The 17,703-nt window shown below is 55.0% G+C and overlaps 7 protein-coding genes across 7 annotated transcripts; 2 read left to right on the top strand and 5 right to left on the bottom strand.

The window, feature by feature from the left end:
- Positions 1–783: 783 nt before the first annotated feature.
- CCM_06325 (Protein kinase-like domain) lies at positions 784–3,385 on the top strand (the record flags this gene model as incomplete). Its single annotated transcript, XM_006671465.1, has 4 exons — positions 784–1,002; positions 1,254–2,363; positions 2,431–2,715; positions 2,771–3,385. The coding sequence occupies 4 exons, from the start codon at positions 784–786 to the stop codon at positions 3,383–3,385; spliced, it is 2,229 nt and encodes a 742-aa protein (XP_006671528.1).
- Positions 3,386–3,872: 487 nt separating this feature from the next.
- CCM_06324 (uncharacterized protein) lies at positions 3,873–5,260 on the bottom strand (the record flags this gene model as incomplete). Its single annotated transcript, XM_006671464.1, has 4 exons — positions 3,873–4,486; positions 4,548–5,091; positions 5,170–5,188; positions 5,256–5,260. 4 exons carry the CDS (start codon positions 5,258–5,260, stop codon positions 3,873–3,875), a joined length of 1,182 nt encoding a protein of 393 aa, XP_006671527.1.
- A 1,122-nt stretch (positions 5,261–6,382) lies between these two features.
- On the bottom strand, positions 6,383–7,189 carry CCM_06323 (chitooligosaccharide deacetylase; the record flags this gene model as incomplete). The annotated part of the gene is made up of 1 exon (XM_006671463.1): positions 6,383–7,189. The coding sequence occupies one exon, from the start codon at positions 7,187–7,189 to the stop codon at positions 6,383–6,385; it is 807 nt and encodes a 268-aa protein (XP_006671526.1).
- A 1,670-nt stretch (positions 7,190–8,859) lies between these two features.
- Positions 8,860–9,628, bottom strand: CCM_06322 (Dimeric alpha-beta barrel; the record flags this gene model as incomplete). Its single annotated transcript, XM_006671462.1, has 3 exons — positions 8,860–8,886; positions 8,946–8,998; positions 9,058–9,628. The coding sequence occupies 3 exons, from the start codon at positions 9,626–9,628 to the stop codon at positions 8,860–8,862; spliced, it is 651 nt and encodes a 216-aa protein (XP_006671525.1).
- A 2,698-nt stretch (positions 9,629–12,326) lies between these two features.
- On the bottom strand, positions 12,327–13,310 carry CCM_06321 (ketoreductase, putative; the record flags this gene model as incomplete). The annotated part of the gene is made up of 2 exons (XM_006671461.1): positions 12,327–13,205; positions 13,263–13,310. The coding sequence occupies 2 exons, from the start codon at positions 13,308–13,310 to the stop codon at positions 12,327–12,329; spliced, it is 927 nt and encodes a 308-aa protein (XP_006671524.1).
- A 505-nt stretch (positions 13,311–13,815) lies between these two features.
- Positions 13,816–14,627, top strand: CCM_06320 (Peptidase C15; the record flags this gene model as incomplete). Its single annotated transcript, XM_006671460.1, has 3 exons — positions 13,816–13,860; positions 13,914–14,342; positions 14,415–14,627. The coding sequence occupies 3 exons, from the start codon at positions 13,816–13,818 to the stop codon at positions 14,625–14,627; spliced, it is 687 nt and encodes a 228-aa protein (XP_006671523.1).
- Positions 14,628–15,025: 398 nt separating this feature from the next.
- Positions 15,026–17,613, bottom strand: CCM_06319 (Protein kinase-like domain; the record flags this gene model as incomplete). Its single annotated transcript, XM_006671459.1, has 3 exons — positions 15,026–15,604; positions 15,900–16,431; positions 16,484–17,613. The coding sequence occupies 3 exons, from the start codon at positions 17,611–17,613 to the stop codon at positions 15,026–15,028; spliced, it is 2,241 nt and encodes a 746-aa protein (XP_006671522.1).
- Positions 17,614–17,703: the final 90 nt, after the last annotated feature.

Raw genomic sequence — 17,703 nt, 5'->3', positions numbered from 1 at the left:
CCCACCAAGAGCACGGGACTATGGCCGACAGAGCCAAGCGGCTACTTCGGATAACTGGCGCGGAATGAGCGTGCACCCTAGCAACCCTGCTGCGAATGCACTGGGTGTGTGACACGTGTAACGAGAAATAAAAGAAGGTCTGGTCTATACAACATCGTCTATACTGTACTATCTAATTCCGATTATTTTTTAGCTCACAATGGGTGACGCCGCGGCGCCCAAGCGTTCCCCAGCCGCCCCAGCTGCAGCCAATCATCTTACACGGTGAGTCTAGCCCGGGCTGCGCCGACGATGGCTCTCCAACGTCTACAGAACCAACATTTGTCGACAAGCCATATACTCTGCAACAGATTCCATGTTGATGTCAGGGAGAGAATGGCAACAGCACTCCGTATAGACACTCTCTCGCACTGTCTAGCCGCACCGGGACGCAGCAGAGTTTTGTTGTACCATGACGCATCAGAGCACCATGAGCCGAGATCGAGTTGATTCACATACCCAACTCGTTTCAGCATACCTCTATTACGCGTAAATCCCATCGCAGTTCCTTTTTTAGTATCGAGTGCATAGTGTGCGTCGTAGGTACGACGACCCATGGCCGACCTCAAAACCAATATCATGCCCAACACGAACGTGAATATTGACTACCACAACGCCGAAGCGGACCAGGTGCAGGATGAAAGAAAAAAAAAACTCTGCACCTTGTCACTCCTAGGAGGAAACGACTGCGAGGCTATTCATGCGCACGCACGGATCTGATACAGCTGTGCCACGCCATCCGGCATGCTGGAGCCGCGCCCGGTTGCCGATACACTTGCTTTGTTCTTTACCATGGCCTTGTGCCCCCATGTTGCAATTTTGGTCATCGACGGGGAGTCCTTTCGTGAGCCAATCTTGCACAACCAAGGATGTGGGACCAGGACTCTGCTGCAGGCCATTGCACAGAGCGGTTACATCTCGCAAGACGCAGCATCACGAACCGGGCTGCCGCCAACTCCTTGTGTAAGCCTGACGAGAGATGCCTAAACCAAAACATTATAAAGGTCGTCCATAAAGTACTGTACTTTCCCTACTTATCAAATAAACACTCCCTTACAAGCTCAATTCTACGTCTCAAACTCGACAAACCTCTCTTACGACACCATTAAGCAATGTCTGCCCAACAGTCACAGAGATGTTCTTCTCCCTCTTCCCCTTCTTCCCCTTCGTCAAGCTCTCCGGCATTCTTTACACTGAGCGACGAGCAACCGCAGAGTGGCTCCGTCGTTCCATCCTCAGGGTCATTCCGCCCATCTCCCTCCCAGTGGCCGGCTTCATCCGGCGCAGCGGAACCACAGAGTTCCTTGGGCGCAGCGGAGTCAGCCTCCAGCCTCCCCGTCCCTACTACGGAAAGTGACGGACACCCACAAAGTGGTGTCCTCGTCGCGTGCTCAGGACCATTCACCCCAGCCACGCCCACGTTGCACCATGACTCCCTCAGCTTCGAGCGATGGCGGCGATCCCACTGCGCGCCGACCCCCGAAGCGCGGTCCATTTCTTCTGCCTGGCCCGTACCCGCCTCGAACAGAGAGCAGTCGGTACATGTCAAGATAGAAGGAAGCAGCGCCTGGAGACCGGCGCCGACCCCTCGTCCTGCTGAGTCTACAGCGGGGGTGCGGATGCAGACCGAGTCTACCCAGAGACTTCCAGGCCTCCCTTCTCTGCCAGCCCGCCGCAGAGACCTCACATACAGCGCGCCGTGCGTGCTCCAAGCCTCACCGGTTCTCGCCCCGCAGGCAGGAAGGTCGAGCCCGGAGCCGAGCACGACACTGTCCGAGGCCTTCCAGCTAATGACCCTCCGGGAGGATCACTTGCCCGCAGACGTCCGCATCGCCACGCTGGCGTGGGAAGGTCACGACACGACTCTGGAGCCGATGGAGCTTCACGGCGGTGTGGACGACGAGCCGCCAGTGACGGTTCTCGTGGGACGGCAGGCGCCGAACATCCTGCAGCCGAGCTTTGCGCTGGAGCTGAGCCTGGCGCACAAGTTCCGCGTCTTCTTCGACGTCGCGAGCGACTACGGCCTCGCGTACAACGAGGGCGACGCTGGGCTGACCCTCGTGCCCCTGGAGAAGGAAGCACGTGGCGACATGGTCACCCACAGCTGCAAGCTGGAGCGCGACGGCCTCCAGCCCATCTCGACGGGAGTCTGGCGGATAGACCCGGACCGACACGGAGACGAGCCCCGACCGGCGTCCGTCGAGTTCCTTTTGAGGCCGCAGGGATTCGAGATCAGGATTGCGAGTGCACCTGTCGCGGCCGGAACCAAGCATGCCAGGTCCGACAGCCCTGGCCCAAGCAGAGCTGGTGTTCCGGGAGGACAGGTGCGTCCCTTTGATTCATCCATTTTCATTTTTCTTGACGCTCCTTGCTAACATTCGATGCAACTAGGTATCCCAACTGAGACTGCACAAGAAGCCAGAGAACCCCATGATCATGGAACCCTCGACGCAGATAACCATCGTGTCTGGTACGGGTAAGTCCCATACGATCACCAACCGCACATTTGTCCTGGGACCAGCGGGAGAAAGGGTGGTTTTCAAGGGCACTCACTCCAAGTATCCTGGACTGGTGGCTGTCAAGGTCATCAAAGCGGAAAAGCATGATATCCGGGAAGTAATGAGGCTGGCGGACGACTGGGAGAGGGAAGTGCATTTCCTCAATGAAGTCCGCCATGTAAGTTGAACTCGGCCGCCAACGCGCTGGAACCCGGCAGCTAACCACAAAATAGCCTTCGATTGTCCGATTCTGGGAAGCTGACCCTCGCTTCTTCGCCATGGTCATGGAGTACTACTCCACTCCTGACCTTGCTGCCATCTGCACCGACCCCGGCTACTACTGCCCATTGTCACTGAAAGACGCAACGCGGGTCGTGCGGGAGATGGCCTCAGCCCTGGACTACCTCGCGAGCAAGAATATACTGCACAACGACATCAAGCCCGGTAACATCTTGTTCGACCGAAAGCGTGGCGCAGTCTTGATTGACTTTGGACTGGCCACCTATGTGAATGAGAACAATCTCGCTGGTGGGACATGGCCGTATATTCCCCCAGAAGCAGAGAAGACGAAGCCGTTCCGGGGCCCAGAAGGCGAGATCTACTCGCTGGGCGTCACCGCTCTGTATCTCATGCGCAAGGTGCCGCTGCCGGAGAGAACCATGCCCCGCTGGCCCATGTTCGACAACAGCCCGGAATATCAGGAGTGGAGGTCGTGCATCAAAAAAGCCCAAAAGGAGCTTCGCGGCAAATTGGGAGGCATCGTGAAGCGGATGCTTCCCGAGCAGCCTGCAGAACGGATCACGGCGTGTCAGATCATGGAGGCGCTCGGAGACGCTGGGTCAATGTAGAGCGAGGTAGTAGGGACTAGGCAGGAATTAGGAACCGCGAGAAACAGGAAGAACAATGAGAAACGGGAGAGACTGGTCAAGTGCACATACTAACTCTATTCATGCAACTGGGTTGTAAAAATATGATGTCTATTACAGCTAGGCCCAAAATATGCGTGCAAAAATAAGTCTATAAAAATGACTATGTAAAAGGACTGACTGCCGGTAGGAAGACTTCCTGGTGTTATATTAGGTAGGATGCGTATCAATCGTGGGAATAGTCCATGGAAATAGAGAAACGACTGTTATGGTTTTGATTGTTCTGATACTTCTGATGGTGTTCTTGCTACGTCTGTTCGTGGAAGGAAGCCTCCATCGCCACGGGGTTGCGTGCTTGCAGGAAAAGGGTCCAGCCCCTGTCCTCAACCAATCAGGCTCCGACACTGCCTATCCAAATAAATCTGTTTATATACATGCCCCTGGCTAAGAAATCTCCCGTATCCGACCATTACTGCTGATGGGGAAGCGTGCTTCTGTCATGTGCCTCGATGAGTGAATCGTCTGGCAGTATATCAATCTGTCGGAAACCGCAGGCCTCGAAACATATCCTGGTAGGGACTCGCTGCTCGTCCGGGTCCCCGATGGGGTTCAACGTGGGGTCGGGGCAACAGCCGCACCGACGTGATTCTTGATTCGCATACTTTGCTGACATCTCACCAAGCAGTTGAGCTTTATATTCCCACTCTTCCTCTCTGTCAGAAAAATCACTGCTTCCACAATACGACGTCGGCGATGCGACGGCTGCCGGGCTGGCCGCACGACTGCGAGTTTCCGTCGGCGGCGTGGCGGTATCCGGCCGGCTCTTGCTGCTGCCGCTCTCCCTTTCCGAGTCCGTATCCGCATCCTCACGCTTTCTCTTCTTCGTGTCGTCGCCGGCAGCATCGTGCTCTCTACCGGGCGATTCGTCGTCTGGCGGGGTCAACATGCGGCCGGGCTTTACTGGAGTAGTTGCGTCGGCCGGCGACTGGTTCTGGAGGGCCTCTCTTCTCTGACGCTGTATACGACGTTGTATCCGACGTTCTCTTCGAGCCTTGATGCTCAGTGCAATTCTCTTCTTTGATTCTATTGTACTGATGATTAGGGTGGGCGAAATGAAAAAACGGTGACACGCTGGGAAGCATACCGCGGTCTTGCACCTCGTGTTCGACCTGCTCAACTTTGGTCATGGCGTCAACTACTAGTACAGCACTATACATGGTCGCTGTGTCTTGAAACACGGTCACGGCGCGAGCTAGCTGCTTGAGTGGCTCCGAGGGCATGCTGTACCAGCCGGTGGGATGCTTCCTGCTGGTCATGGCCGTGGTCAGCTCGTCGAGCCGTTGCTTTTTGCGTTTCTCCAGCTCTGCGTACAACTCGTCGACCGTGTCTGACTTGAGCAGAATATCCACGACGTCCGTGTGCCACGCCTCCCGGTCCATGATCGTCATGGGCGCCGTGTTGAATCGCTCGTGGAGGGACCCCCAGACCTCATCCTCGCCAATGTCGAACTTTGTGAATCGCAGCCCATATTTATGATCCCGCCAGTATCTGAACTTCTCAGTACTGGTGTTGAAGTCTTTGCGAATCTGCGGATAATACCACGGCATATTGTCGATATTGTATTGAGAACCGGTGGATGTTTCAATGATGATGCTTGCAGCGAGCTTGTCCAAAGGGCACCCGCCACGCTGAAAGGGGGCAGCTAGATATATAAGTCAGCCGGAGAGGTGGTCGCACAAGCCTTCAAGCGTCATTCCGAGACTGACCGCCCCGTGATCAAAGGCACTACAGGAGTGCCATACCTATTTTCTAGTAGCTGAAATGAGATGCTGTACCAGGTCTTCGGGGTGACCCCATTTCGTTATACATCAAACAGATTCAGCGCTTAATGTTATTGTCATATGATGTGACACGGCTTGAGATTGTAGCAGACAAATGAGCACCGCCTGGCAGTGACCTGGCTGCCGAGGATTGCCAGGACAGCCAGGCTGGCCAGTGTACACACTCGGATTGTTGGCCTCAATGTCTGCTATCAAAACAAAGACTCTACAAGACGGAAGCCTGGACCCAGATAGCGTCTTCAAGAACCTTCGGCGACAGGTACCCGCACCGCAAGTCGTGATGTAGTGGGAATATTGCCACCGTGCGTAACAATACGAGGTCACACATGGGGCCCGAGCGGTCGGTCAGTCGAGATGCTACGGAAAACGAACTACAAGGTGAGTCACGAAAAAGCGCGAGGGCTTCGTGCATCGCAATTCGGCCGGACCGTAACTTGCACGTCGGCGTCGAAGTGGGTAGATGGGGCACGGGAAACCCCTCTGTAGAGGGAGCAAACAATCCAACAGTCGTCGTCAATCAAAGAAGAGAGGGATGACAAAGAAGCGTATCCAGGAAGAGAAAGGAGTGGTGAATGCAACGGGTTAGGAAACACCCAACTTGCAAATAACCAAGCGCTTCTTGAGCAGGCCGGCAAGCAAAACGTGTGGAGATGTGTCGGTAAAAAGGCGAGAGCTTTGACGGCACGGAATATAGCACAAGTCGCGCCACAGTGCAGCACAAAAACGGAAGAAGACAAAGAAATGGCCAACTGTGTATTGGGGTCTACGAACCATGACACTGGTGTGCGGGAGAGGGCTGAACGTGTCGTACACGGGGGCGTACAGTGCTCCCGCCGGTCACGAGAACGAAACAACCGAAACAAGCCCTGAATGAATAGAGACGAAATTAATCAAACGCTGGAGTATATCTAAGCGAAAGCTAATACATTTGTAAGAAAAGAGGTCCAACGCCCCGCTGCATGCCCACGCCGCAGCCTTTGATGATTTGCCAACAAGGAATGCAATGATGATGCCTTCATCTCCGCCCCTCGGCCAAAGACCAAAGAAATAAAAAAATCCAGCCCCAACCCTTTTTCTAGCAATGAAACACTCACCAAAATAATGAATATACTATATTTTCTTTCTTCTCCTACACCCATCACCGACCTCCGAGCGGCTCCACCGACTTGACCAGTTCCGTAATCGTAACAATCTTGTACCCCTGTTCCTGCAGCGCGGGCAGCACCATGCGCAGCATCGGGGCGGTCCACTCCCTGCGGTCATGGCAGATGATGATGGCGCCGGGGTGCGCCATGCTGAGGATGTGCTTGGCGTTGCGTTCCGGGCTGCGAATCTGGGGGTCATGCGGGTATATGCTGCCGAGGGTGATGCGGAAGCCGCGGTTGCCGAGCAAGTCGCGCATCTTTGTATTGAAGAAGCCAGATCCCGGGCGGAAGTAGTTGTTCTCGAGGATGCGGCCCTCAGCCGCGTACGCGGCGACGAGCTTCTCGCGGACCTCGTGGACCTCGCGCTCGAGCTGGTCGAGCGGCAGGCGGCTGCTGGGGACGTCGTGCATGGCGTGGTTGGCGAGCTCGTGGCCGGCGGCGACGACGCGGCGGAGCGTGTCCTCGCGGCCGGCGACCTGCGCGCCAATGACGAAAAAGGTGGCGCGCGCGTCGAACTCGCGCAGCACGGCCAGGATCTCGTCCGTGTGCGCCGACGGCGCGTCGTCGAGGGACAGCGCCATGATGCGCTGCGTCGTCGTCTCCTCCCACAGCACGTCCGGGTACCGCGCGCGCAGGTAGCCGAGCAGCACCCGCGGCGGCTTGTACACGCACCACAGCGACCACAGCGGCAGCACGAGCAGCACCCCCAGGACGGCGAGGATGGCGAGCGTCGCCATCCGGTTGCGGCGGACCTGCCGGCGGAGCTTGGTGGGGAGCCGGAAAAAGGGTATGCGGGGCATTGAGTGGCGTGTATGTGTATGTGTGTGTGTGTGTCGGGACGATGGGAGGTGTGTGCTTGGATGGCGAGATGCGCTCGTCTTGTTTGTCGTTTGAGGACGAGGGTCGGTGTTGAGCTTCGGTCAAGCTAGGGGTATTCAAGTCTATCGGCGTGACATGCTCCTTTGTCGCACGCCGTGGTCGAATCGCTCAGTTCTAAAAGAATTCGCTAGTGATGGGTCTGGATGGCAAGTCGACTTTCAATATCGCGTTCGGTATATCCTTGTGCGGTTGCGTTTGCCTGCTGGTCCCCCCTTTTTCAAGTGACGTTGTCGAGAAACGGCGTGGTTCAACCTTTTTTTTTAGGCTGGGCCGTTTAGGTGGAGACGACTGGAAAGAGATCGGGCAGAGAGGGCTGGCGGGCCCCCTGTATTCTCGGGGGAGCTTGCCGGGCTTGCGGGCTTGCCGGGGGATGAAGATGAAGAAATTCGGTTATCGAGATATGTCTCATTGACTGCCATGATATCTTGTGTGTTTCTCATTGTTGCTGCATGGTTCTTCTGAAAGAAACAAAGGGACATGCGGCGGATCAGATTCCGGAAGCCTTATCAAGAGGAAATGCGGCCAAGCTTGCCATGTGCAGATCGGGCAGTTGTGCGCTGCGGAGAAGATGAAATTGGCTCCTTTGCAGTATCTTGCAGTTGTCTTGCAGTACAAACAGGGGGGTTATTTCCGGTGGTTCGATGTCGGGATGCCTAGAAAGGACAAAGATACGTAGCCAACTTGATCCTGGTTCCGCGAGCGCATATGCGCAACACACTGTGGGCGGCTTACATCGGCGTGTTTCGTCAAAGGTACCAGTACAAGTGAAATACAAGGGAGAATGGACTGCAGGTGACAAATGATAAGGAAATGGCTGGTAGTGGTCATGGGAAATGGGATGCACAGCTGTGTAAATCATGCCACTATTGGGCTGATCATGCTTCTCTCGGGCTCCGGCACCGGGCGAGGGCACAGTGGAAACTACGAGATGATTCGTACGATTTGCATGGCAAAGAAAGGCGCCGCCACCCTCACCGAAAGCGTATAAGTGATGCGAGCATCTGATGTGCGTGATTTTGTTACCGTGTCGTCACCGATTTAGACTCTGTGAGCGCATCTTCGGCGTACGGGTACCGGGGCAGCTAGACCGATCGTAAAGCGAGTCAATGCGCCGCCACCTCGGATTTGTGGCTGCCGCCGGAATTTATTCTGGAAAAAAGGAACCAATGAAGAATAGAGAGGAGGCATCAAATAAAAGGAAACATCAGACAAGAAAACTAGTTGCCCGACGCGGGCAAAAATAGTCCTCTATCGCCGTCGCCATTTACAGTTTGGGGCCGGACCGGTATCGGAGGTGCCGAGATACACTGCCCCAATTTACTTTTCGGAGGTGAAAAGAGAGGGCAGCATTTCTACACCTAGAGGAACCTTCTCTAGAGACAAGATGCAAGGGGCGGGTGTTTGGCAGATGCCAAGGTGATTGTATTCAAAGTGCCAAGCTGCGTTCTTGGGACGTCGTGGCCAGCCTATATCTGCGGCGGCGAAGAGGAAGGAAAAAGCAACAGGGGAGCAGTGCAGGTAGAAAAATGAACGCTAATGTATCATCAAGTATTCGTCAGAGGTGCGAGGAAAGAGTCGTTTCGGCCGTGTGTCAGAGACGAGTAAAGTTGACGTGATACTGCGTGGGTATTAGTTTGGGCTGCGTGTAAGAGGAGGACCGGGGGTGGAGTTGCTTACCAGGCCTAATGATTTGCGGCCGACGCGGATGTGGTGAATGTAGCGATCAATAACTGCCTAGGTTAGAAGAGATGGACGGCGACGAGGAGGAAAAGAGGGAAAAGTAACATACGCATTCCTTCGCCACGCTGTGCGAAATGAGCCTCTTTGCTGTCCCAGCCGATCAACATGCCGGCCGAGAGACCAACCGGGGGGGCGACCCCATCATGCACGACGGGCAGCCACTGTCCATACGAGAGCGCATGGTAGCCCGGAATGGGCTCGCGCTCAAAGCACCTGGAAAAGGGCTTCAGATGGTCCTCGACAAAGGCCGGGTCCGTCTCGAGGGCCGTGACGACTTCGGTGCAGGGGCTGTTGAGGGAGGCGGCGATGCTGCCGTGGAGAAAGGCGCGGGAGCTGGCGTAGGTGTCGGCGACGGCGCGCAGCGAGTTGAGCCAGCGGGCGTACGACGGGGAGGCGAGGAAGGCGTCGAGGGCAGCGCCCGTGGCCCAGCGGACGACCCAGACCCATTTGCGCGAGTCCTCAAGCTGGTAGCCGAGATAGGAGGCGCGCGCGCCCGGCACGGCCTGCAGCTTGGCGGCGACGTCGAGAAAGGCCGATGGCGGCGCGGGCGGCGAGTAGGGCGGGGAGAGGTCTGGACGAAAGGTGACGACGGAGAGCTGGGTGACTTCGCAGGTGGCCATTTTGAAAGGTTGTGTGTATAAAAAGGGAGATGCAAAGGAGAAAAGACAAGTAGAGGAGGTGAAGGAGAAAGGAGGAGAGTGGAAGGGGTGGGGGGCAGAGGTGGAAAAGATCAAGATGGAAGGTGAGGCGGGGTGGGTGTTGGTGAATGTAAGCCGAAGAAAAAAGGGTCGCCCCAAATTTTGGAAACGTTGTACTCTGTATGTATATGAACAAGAGGACCAAGCTCGGGCCAGAAGAAAAGAAACCGAGAAAAAAAGAAAAAAAGGAAACCAGAAACGGCCCCGGTTGCGGTATGGAGATGGAGAGGGTCCTCGCCTTGCGCTGCAGTTGGGATCCTCCTGTCACGCAGTGTATAATGTAGGTAGGCCTGTCAAAACAGAAGCGGAGAGCGAAAAAATCGGAGGCAAGTGAGGAAAAAAAAGGAGGGAGAGAGAGGGAAAGCGGAGGGAGAACGGAGAGGCCCAGGACGCGGCTGTTTAAAAGGTCGCGCTACTACTATATAGATGTGGAAAGTGCTCCGGTTTCTGCCTGAGAAAGAAAAGGCCACGAAGGAAACAACAACAAGTGCACAGCTAAGAAAAGGGCCTATTTTCCTACCTAGGTACCTAGCCAAGTAAACAGTAGCAAGTCAGCCGTCCACCTGCCCGATTGGCACAAAGTCTTTTCGTTTCCCTCGCGCGCGCAAAGGGAAAAAAAAGCAAAGGACCCAAAATGGAGCACGATTTCCTGGGTTCCGGTGTTCGGGGGGGGCAAGGGAGGGGGGGGGGGGGTTGGCGGGGCTGGTGTGCGGCGGTGCGGAATAGCCTGCTTGCCTGCCTTGGGCTTGTAACCTGTCTTGTGTTGCAGGGACAAAGGTGTAACATACCGGTACAAAGTATTACTGGTGACCAGTGGGTAAGGGGTGGTGGCAAAGGAGATTCCGACTTTTTTTGTTTCTCCCTCATACAAGAATGAAATCGTCTCTTTGTGAACCCAGCAGCGCCTTTCCGTTTGCTGCGCTGTTATATCGGGCTTGTCACTCGCGCACGTGTCAGTACTCCGATACGTACCCTGCCCTGACAAGAGACGAAGAAGAGATACGATAATATTTAGGAAACTCTTGCCCTTCTTTATCTGCGAGCGATGCGTTGATACGTAGCCGCCTTCTATCATGATAGCGATCGATCATCTTTTGTTATCTGGCCCGTCTGGGGTTCCTTCATCACGTTTGCGCCCCCCCTAGTGACCACTTGTTGCGATTTCCGCAAACCGCCTCGGTCGAAACAACTCCGTCGCCGGCGTAGTAAAAAAGGCCCTATTTTATTTTTTTTAGGTACTTTTTTTAGGTAGTTACTACAGCGCATTATCCACGCCGGCGCGCAATGAGGGCCGATCCCGGGGCAGAGTGCCCAGTGTGGAGCCCGTCCGTCGGTGTGGTAATACTTACGTCTCAGCAGGGTCGGTGCTCTTGTCCCTTGTGCGATGCAGATTTGTTTTATCTTTTTTATTGATTTATTCCTGCTTTCTTTTCTGCCTGCAACCAATCTGGCAGCAATTTCCCTCAATTCACACGTTAATCCCCCCCTCCTCCGCGATCACTTCTTGGCTTTTCCAGCCTACATCATATTAGTGGGTTCACTGTGGCGCACAGAAAAAAGGCCACCAAGGCCCAGAAGAGCAAAGAGCCCGTCCACCCCGGAGCGGCTGTCGGAGCCGGACAGACTCTTCTTACAAGGCCAAAAGAACTTGACAGCCTGCTAAAAAAGCAGCTACTCTGGCTGGCCCCAGAGCCTGAACTTTTGCGCCATCCGAGTGAGCCGAATTCTATCCTTCTCTTGCCATGCCCACGCCCGACCCGCCCCACGCCGTATATAGGCCGGCCTGGTACTTGTATACATTCTGCCAATGCTTCGGAGAAAAGAAAACACGAGTTCTCGTGGTAGGTTAATTTCCGAGGTATGATTGCAACTGGATCCTTGAAACGACATGCAGAGGTATTTTTTTATTCGCATTTCACCCCCCCGTTTGCCATTTCGTTTGCGTTTGCGTTTTGCCAGCTGTCCATGTCTCGTTGCCAGCTGCCACAACACGTCCTTGGCCGGCGCCAGCTGCGCTGCACCAGACCCACGCTAAAGAAAAAGTGGCTGGCAGCTGGCAGCTCGCCCGCTGTTCATGCGTGTGCACAGCACGATAACCTGCACCCACCCAACGCAAACCGCCCAACACAGCCAAACTACTGCAAGCCAGCGCTGCATCATCAGAACTCACATGCGCATCCTCTACGTCATGATACATTCAGCCTCAATCGCTTGTTGCTTTTGATTCGCTTGCATCTCATGCTGTCCTATATACCCCGCGGAACTTTCAAGGCCACTTGATTCACGACATGTCCCGAGCCATCGTGACCTCGGTCACGTCCACCATTGCTCAACCTAATATGCATGTACACGAATAAACGACGTCGAATTGCAAATGGCGCTCCAGGTATGGCCAGATTCAGTGTTTAACAGCTCTCCTATGCTCCGATCAGCCCTACGTCGCTACCTAGGTAGTTACATTGGGTCTGCGCCAGGGACTGTAATCCGATCCTCCCTTCTCCGTAGCCATCCTTACATTGACAACGTCATTGTCGCTGGGCTCACTCTTTGACTCTAACTCACAGGATGAATGTCAAGCTCTGCAACATTGAATCTATAGTCCTTAAAACGTACAAAGCCCTTAGGACCGATCATCCGGCGCGAAGTGCTCCGGCCACGAGGTACGAAAGTGATAGCCGCGACCAATATCCGAAATGGCCGCCATTTCCGTCTCTGTCAGCGTAATCTCCAGCGCCCGCGCATACTCCTCCAGTCTTTCCGGCCGTGTCGTCGTCGTGACGGTGACGACGCTGCTCTGCATAGCCCACGCCAGGAGGACGACTGCCGGCGTCGTCCCGTGCGCCGTGGCCATGTTGGCCAGCGGTTCGCGCAAAGGGCCGTCCGGGCAGCGGAACGCGGGCGTGAGGCCCTTGAACGAGCCGACCTGGATACCGCTCTCGCGAAGCCAGGGCACGTAGTCGTTCGCGCGCTGCAGATACGGGTGATACTCGATCTGGTTGAGCACGGGCGGGTCGGACGCTCCCCGCAACGTCGCCTCGACATCAGCGCGCAAGTAGTTGCTGACGCCGATGGACCGGGCCTTGCCGGCTTTCTTGATCTCCTCCATCGATTTCCAGGCTCGCTGCAGGTCGTCGTCGGACTTGGCGAAGAACGGGACGTGGATCAGATACCTGGCCGCCATTAGTACACCGAGGCCGCAGCCGGTCAAGGTAGGCACTTGCAGGTCAAAATAGTCGAGCTTCATCCTCGCAAGGCTTCTCTCGACGGCGGCGTGGATATCATCTATGCTCTGGGCTACTTTGTTGGTGATGAAGAGTTTTTCGCGCGGCACGCCGGCCGCCTGGATCGCCACGCCGACTTCCTCCTCCGTGCCGTACATTTCGGCACAGTCCAGATGACGGTAGCCCTTTTGCAGGGCCGTCTTGACCATTTCTGCGAGATCATGGTCGAACGAGGCATCGCCTTCTTTGAACCACGCGGTCCCTGTGCCAAAGGCAAGCTAGGCGCCTGTTACCAGTTTGGGACATGTGTTGGGCATGGGTCGTTGCTCACTTACCAGGGGGATCTTGTTCCCATCGCCAAGTGGCAGCAGCGGGATATCCATAGCTGGCAAGGGCCCGGCGCTCTTGCTGGTAGACTGGCTTTGCGTGAGGGCGAGGGGACACGCGAGAGACGGGCGCAACGGACAAGCTGTGCGACGCAGGAAGGGGGGCAGCCTACGTAGCTGGGTGATCGTCTCTGGCCTGAACATGGTCGCCCGCGTGAGAAGAGACCAGGGAGGAATGTCAGTTGCACGGAGAAAGAAGAAGCTCACGCTGGAAGAAAAAAAATCGAGTTGATTCTGGTTTATCGGATGGAATACCGTTACCTGTTGGTCGTGGAGCACTGCGCAGACAGAACAAAGGAGGCGCTTTGCTGCAGTCGACAACCTACCCAATCTGACGTGTTGCATGTAATAAAAGTCATTCGCATGCTGCAGCAGTTCTCTAGCGTTGACCAAGTCTCCCTCAGTCAATCTCGACGCACCCCATCCACAGCCTTGCGCGCACCTTCGACCGCCACCTTGACCTCCTCCGTCCAAACCCCGCTGTTGGTAGGCCTTCTCTGCAATGTCGTCGTCAACCACCGTCAAAGTAGCCGTAACCGGAAACGCAGTGGGCATATTCCTTCCATCTCCTAGCTTGCACCTATTCCTGACCATCTTTAGCCCTTCCTCGAGTACGACTTCAACACATCGCGGACCGTCCGCGACGCCCTCCCCGATTCCCTGCAGACCGCGTCCGGCCGCACCGTGCAGATCCTCAAGTACCATCGGGACACGAGAGACACGTACGCGGACGTGCGGCAGGTCTCGCGCGATATCTGGGGCGGGGATCCCTCCTTTTACCATCCTCCTCCTCCGTCTTCTTCTGCGGTCAGCATCGACTTCATTGTGCATCTCGGCATGATTGCGCTGGGCTGGGACGATGCGCAGTTTCGCTTCGAGACGCTGGCGCGGCGCGCGGGGTACGCGCTGCCCGGCGACGACGGGCAGCTGGTCGACGCCGCGGAGCTGGAGCGCCTGGGTCTGCCGGCCGAGCTGCACACGGCGCTCAACGTCGAGGCCGGGTGTCGACAAGTAAAGGCTTGCTTCCCAGTGCGTATTGGTTTTTTGAGCGAGATTGGGTGATTTCTACTACACTTGCCCTCTTTTCTAATCAGCTGTTAGGACACGGTCGCTTGCGTGTCTGAGGATGCGGGCTTGTATTTCTGCGAGTTTCGGCTGTACTCGTCGCTGGCCGAGCCGCTTCTCCACGAGGCATGGGCGGCGAAACGGGGAAAGGCGACTTTTGTACACCTCCCGCAGGCTCATGATGAACAATCAATCTTCTTGGCTAGAGACATTGTCTGTACTTTTATCAAGGGCCTCGTGGATGGGTAGCCATCGGGCGGTTTGCAGGACCTGTGGTCGCAGTTCCATGGGTAGGCATTCATCATCCCATGAACAGGATCTTCTTTTCATGGGACTGCAAGACGAGAAGCTAGTGTGAATATTGAAAAGTTCCTGGACCTCACCACTAAAGTCCCAAGGCTAGCTTCCAAGCATCTCCCTTCTCCCTTTCCCGTGACGACGCGGCGTTCGGCTGAAGCAGCGACAGCTCCAGTCAGATCTCTCCACACCATTTCCCAGCATTAATGTATAATAGGAATAACTCTTTTGGACGAAAACATTCTATCTGCGCTGAAAGAAAAAACAAAACTTTTTTTTGGACGTGACATTTGCCCAACCCAAGCTAGTGTGAGGGTGTGGCGGATCAGTAACAACTGACAAGAGACATCTTATTGCTGCAACTCAGTCATCATGTATCCGCAGGGCGGCATTCGCCTCCATGAATATCCCACAAACGCCGACGATTTTCTCACCTCCATGACCGCGTCCCTGATCTTGCCATCTCGCAGAAGTACATCCCGCGGCCGTTTGCGCTGCCGTCGTCCGTACATTCGAATGAAGCGCTTGAGCATCAGTTTCTCTCCCTCTGACAAGTCTGGTGAGTTTTCCAGCTCAGAGTCAATCATTCGCAGGCTGGATGAGTTGTGCGGCTGCGCCACTAGTCTAACCGCCACTTGCTGTACATACTGCCGAAATTCTCTCAGGATTTCGTGTACTTCGCCAGGGCCCAGGCAGGTGCCTTGATTCGACTCGGACCAGTCGTCAGGAGCTTCCGAATCCTCGAAATAGTGCGTGTCTTCGGGGCTGGATATGTTCGGAACAAACGGTGGCGTCATGTTTGGTACTTGGTCCCAAGGGAAATGCTTGAACCACCGGTGATCTTTGATATCCTCGGCATCGTCCGCAAACACGTGTCGGCCAAATACGTCCGTCAATCCGTTCGGCCCAGGCGGGCATCGGTCTTTATGCTGATATCGCTTTGAGCATATTCTCTTCTCTTTCTCGTGAATCAGCCAGAAGAGTAAGTCTTTGCATCGATCACTGACAACCGGTCGCGACGGGAAACAAAATATCTCCTTGTGTTTCTGGCGCACTGTTAGCTCCAGCTCGTGCTCACGACACACCACTTACAGTAATATTCTGCTTCGTTTCTTTCCGGCCCTTGCCTGCTCTAAAAGGCGTAAAGCCATAAAGACACTCAAACAGGATAATTCCAATGCTCCACTAGTCGCATCTTCCATCGTAGCCTGCGCCCGCAATCACCTCGGGCGCCATGTATTGGCTTGTTCCCACGACCGAGTATGCCGTTGCGCGACCTCTGGTGCTATTTCTGGGATTGAAACGAGTCAAATTGCCGTATGCAGTCTTGCACCCTTTTGTCATCTCATTCGGTTCGAGGTTCTTGGTGCGATTACTGTCTCCCGTTCCACTATCATCCTTGACGTACTTGTCGTCGGTTGACAGCCGACAGTGCTGAAATAGAGAATGACGATGCCAACTGTAAAAGGCCGCATCGTGCGACCAGTGGCCGTCAAAGGCAAGACCAAAGTCAGAAATCTTCAAATGTCCAGAGGCCGATATCAGAAAATTATCTGGCTTTATGTCTCGGTGGATAAACTGAAGCCGATGCGTTTCTTCAACGCCCAAGATCATCTCGGCAATGTAAAAACGAGCTATCGTTTCGTGCAGCACATTCTCCCGCATGAGCATTCCGAGAAAGTCTCCGCCAGGCATATACTCCATCACAAGGTAGAGATTGGTAAAATCTTGGAAGCTTGCCACAAGTGGCACAACCCTGGCAAAGTCAGCTTCATCAATACCAGCCAACAGCCAACAGCGGAACCTACCAGTTTGACCCCTCCGCTGCCACAAGAAAATCGCGCTCTGCGCGCAAATGACCCTCTTGGCTGCTAGAAAGCATTTCAGACTTGCGAATCACTTTCATAGCAAAGACTTGCGAGGGCATGTGAGGGTCTGTCTTTTTCTCGCGAACCAGTCGCACCACCCCAAAGCTGCCCTTGCCCAAAATCTGAACCGGCTCGAAGTTTTGCCCGGAGAAGGCATTGTTCTTGCAAAGCCGTCGCTTTTGGCTTTGACCTTTGAGAGTGCGACACTGCCGAAGGTAGCAAGACTCTTGATGGAAGAATGCCCGCCGAATTGCGTCCTTCTCCGCCAATGACATTTGCGGATGGTAGAAGAGCTGCCCTTCTAAGATATGCCGCCGATGCAGTCGCGCATTTGGCATGGTTAGCAACTCATTGTAGTATGTTTCCATACTGATTTTGACCGCGGCCGCTTTCTCCGTCGTTAGAATGGTAGGCGTGAATGTGTCCTGGTTTGATTCCTTGATAGTGGTTAGAGTCTCCGGGTTCGACTTGGCACGAAGAAACCGGCGAGTTTTGCGCCGTTTGAGGCCGTCTTTGCTCGAATTTGATGTAAGTGACTCCATCGATACCTTGCGAGATGCGCTGGTATCCGCTGGGACTTGTTCGGCCGTAGTATTCGCCAACGGGGTGTGCGCATCGGCTCCCATGGCGGCGTGCGTGTTATTGGGGGCTTGCGCCGAACTACGTCGACGTCGGTGTCTTGACGGAGCACTCCCAAGAAATCCTGTTGTGTTTGGTGTAATGCTCCACGTATCCAGCCGCAGGCGCTTCACGAGTTCGGCTGGCGTCATGGCCTTTTCTTTGTTAGTGGGCGACGCATCTCGGATTCGATGGTCTCGTTTGACAAGCACCGACTGAGCATCCTCTGGTCGGCATTCGAAGGCAGTCGAGCTATGCGAACCTGCTACTGATATTAGTCTCGCCGCTTGCTCCTCGTTATCATAATCCTTACTTTTCCCAATCCCCTTGAAGGCTCCTCGCAAATCTGACCATACCCTGGAGCTTGCCCGTCGTAGCTTGAGTATCTCCGAATCCACAGAGACCAAGCTGCAGTCAGCCAGGTCTGCCGAAGCAGCGTCTGTAGCTTCCATTTTCATGGTAGGAGATGTGGTTCGGGGTAGAAAGACTGGTGGGAGCGGTACACTTCTGCGATCGACCGGGACTGCCCAAGAGCGTCTTGT

This window comes from Cordyceps militaris (genome assembly GCF_000225605.1).
Source record: "Cordyceps militaris CM01 unplaced genomic scaffold CCM_S00004, whole genome shotgun sequence".
Taxonomy (NCBI): Eukaryota; Fungi; Ascomycota; class Sordariomycetes; order Hypocreales; family Cordycipitaceae; genus Cordyceps; species Cordyceps militaris.
Note: the sequence above shows the minus strand (reverse complement) of the source record. Positions and strands in the feature narration are given on the sequence as shown.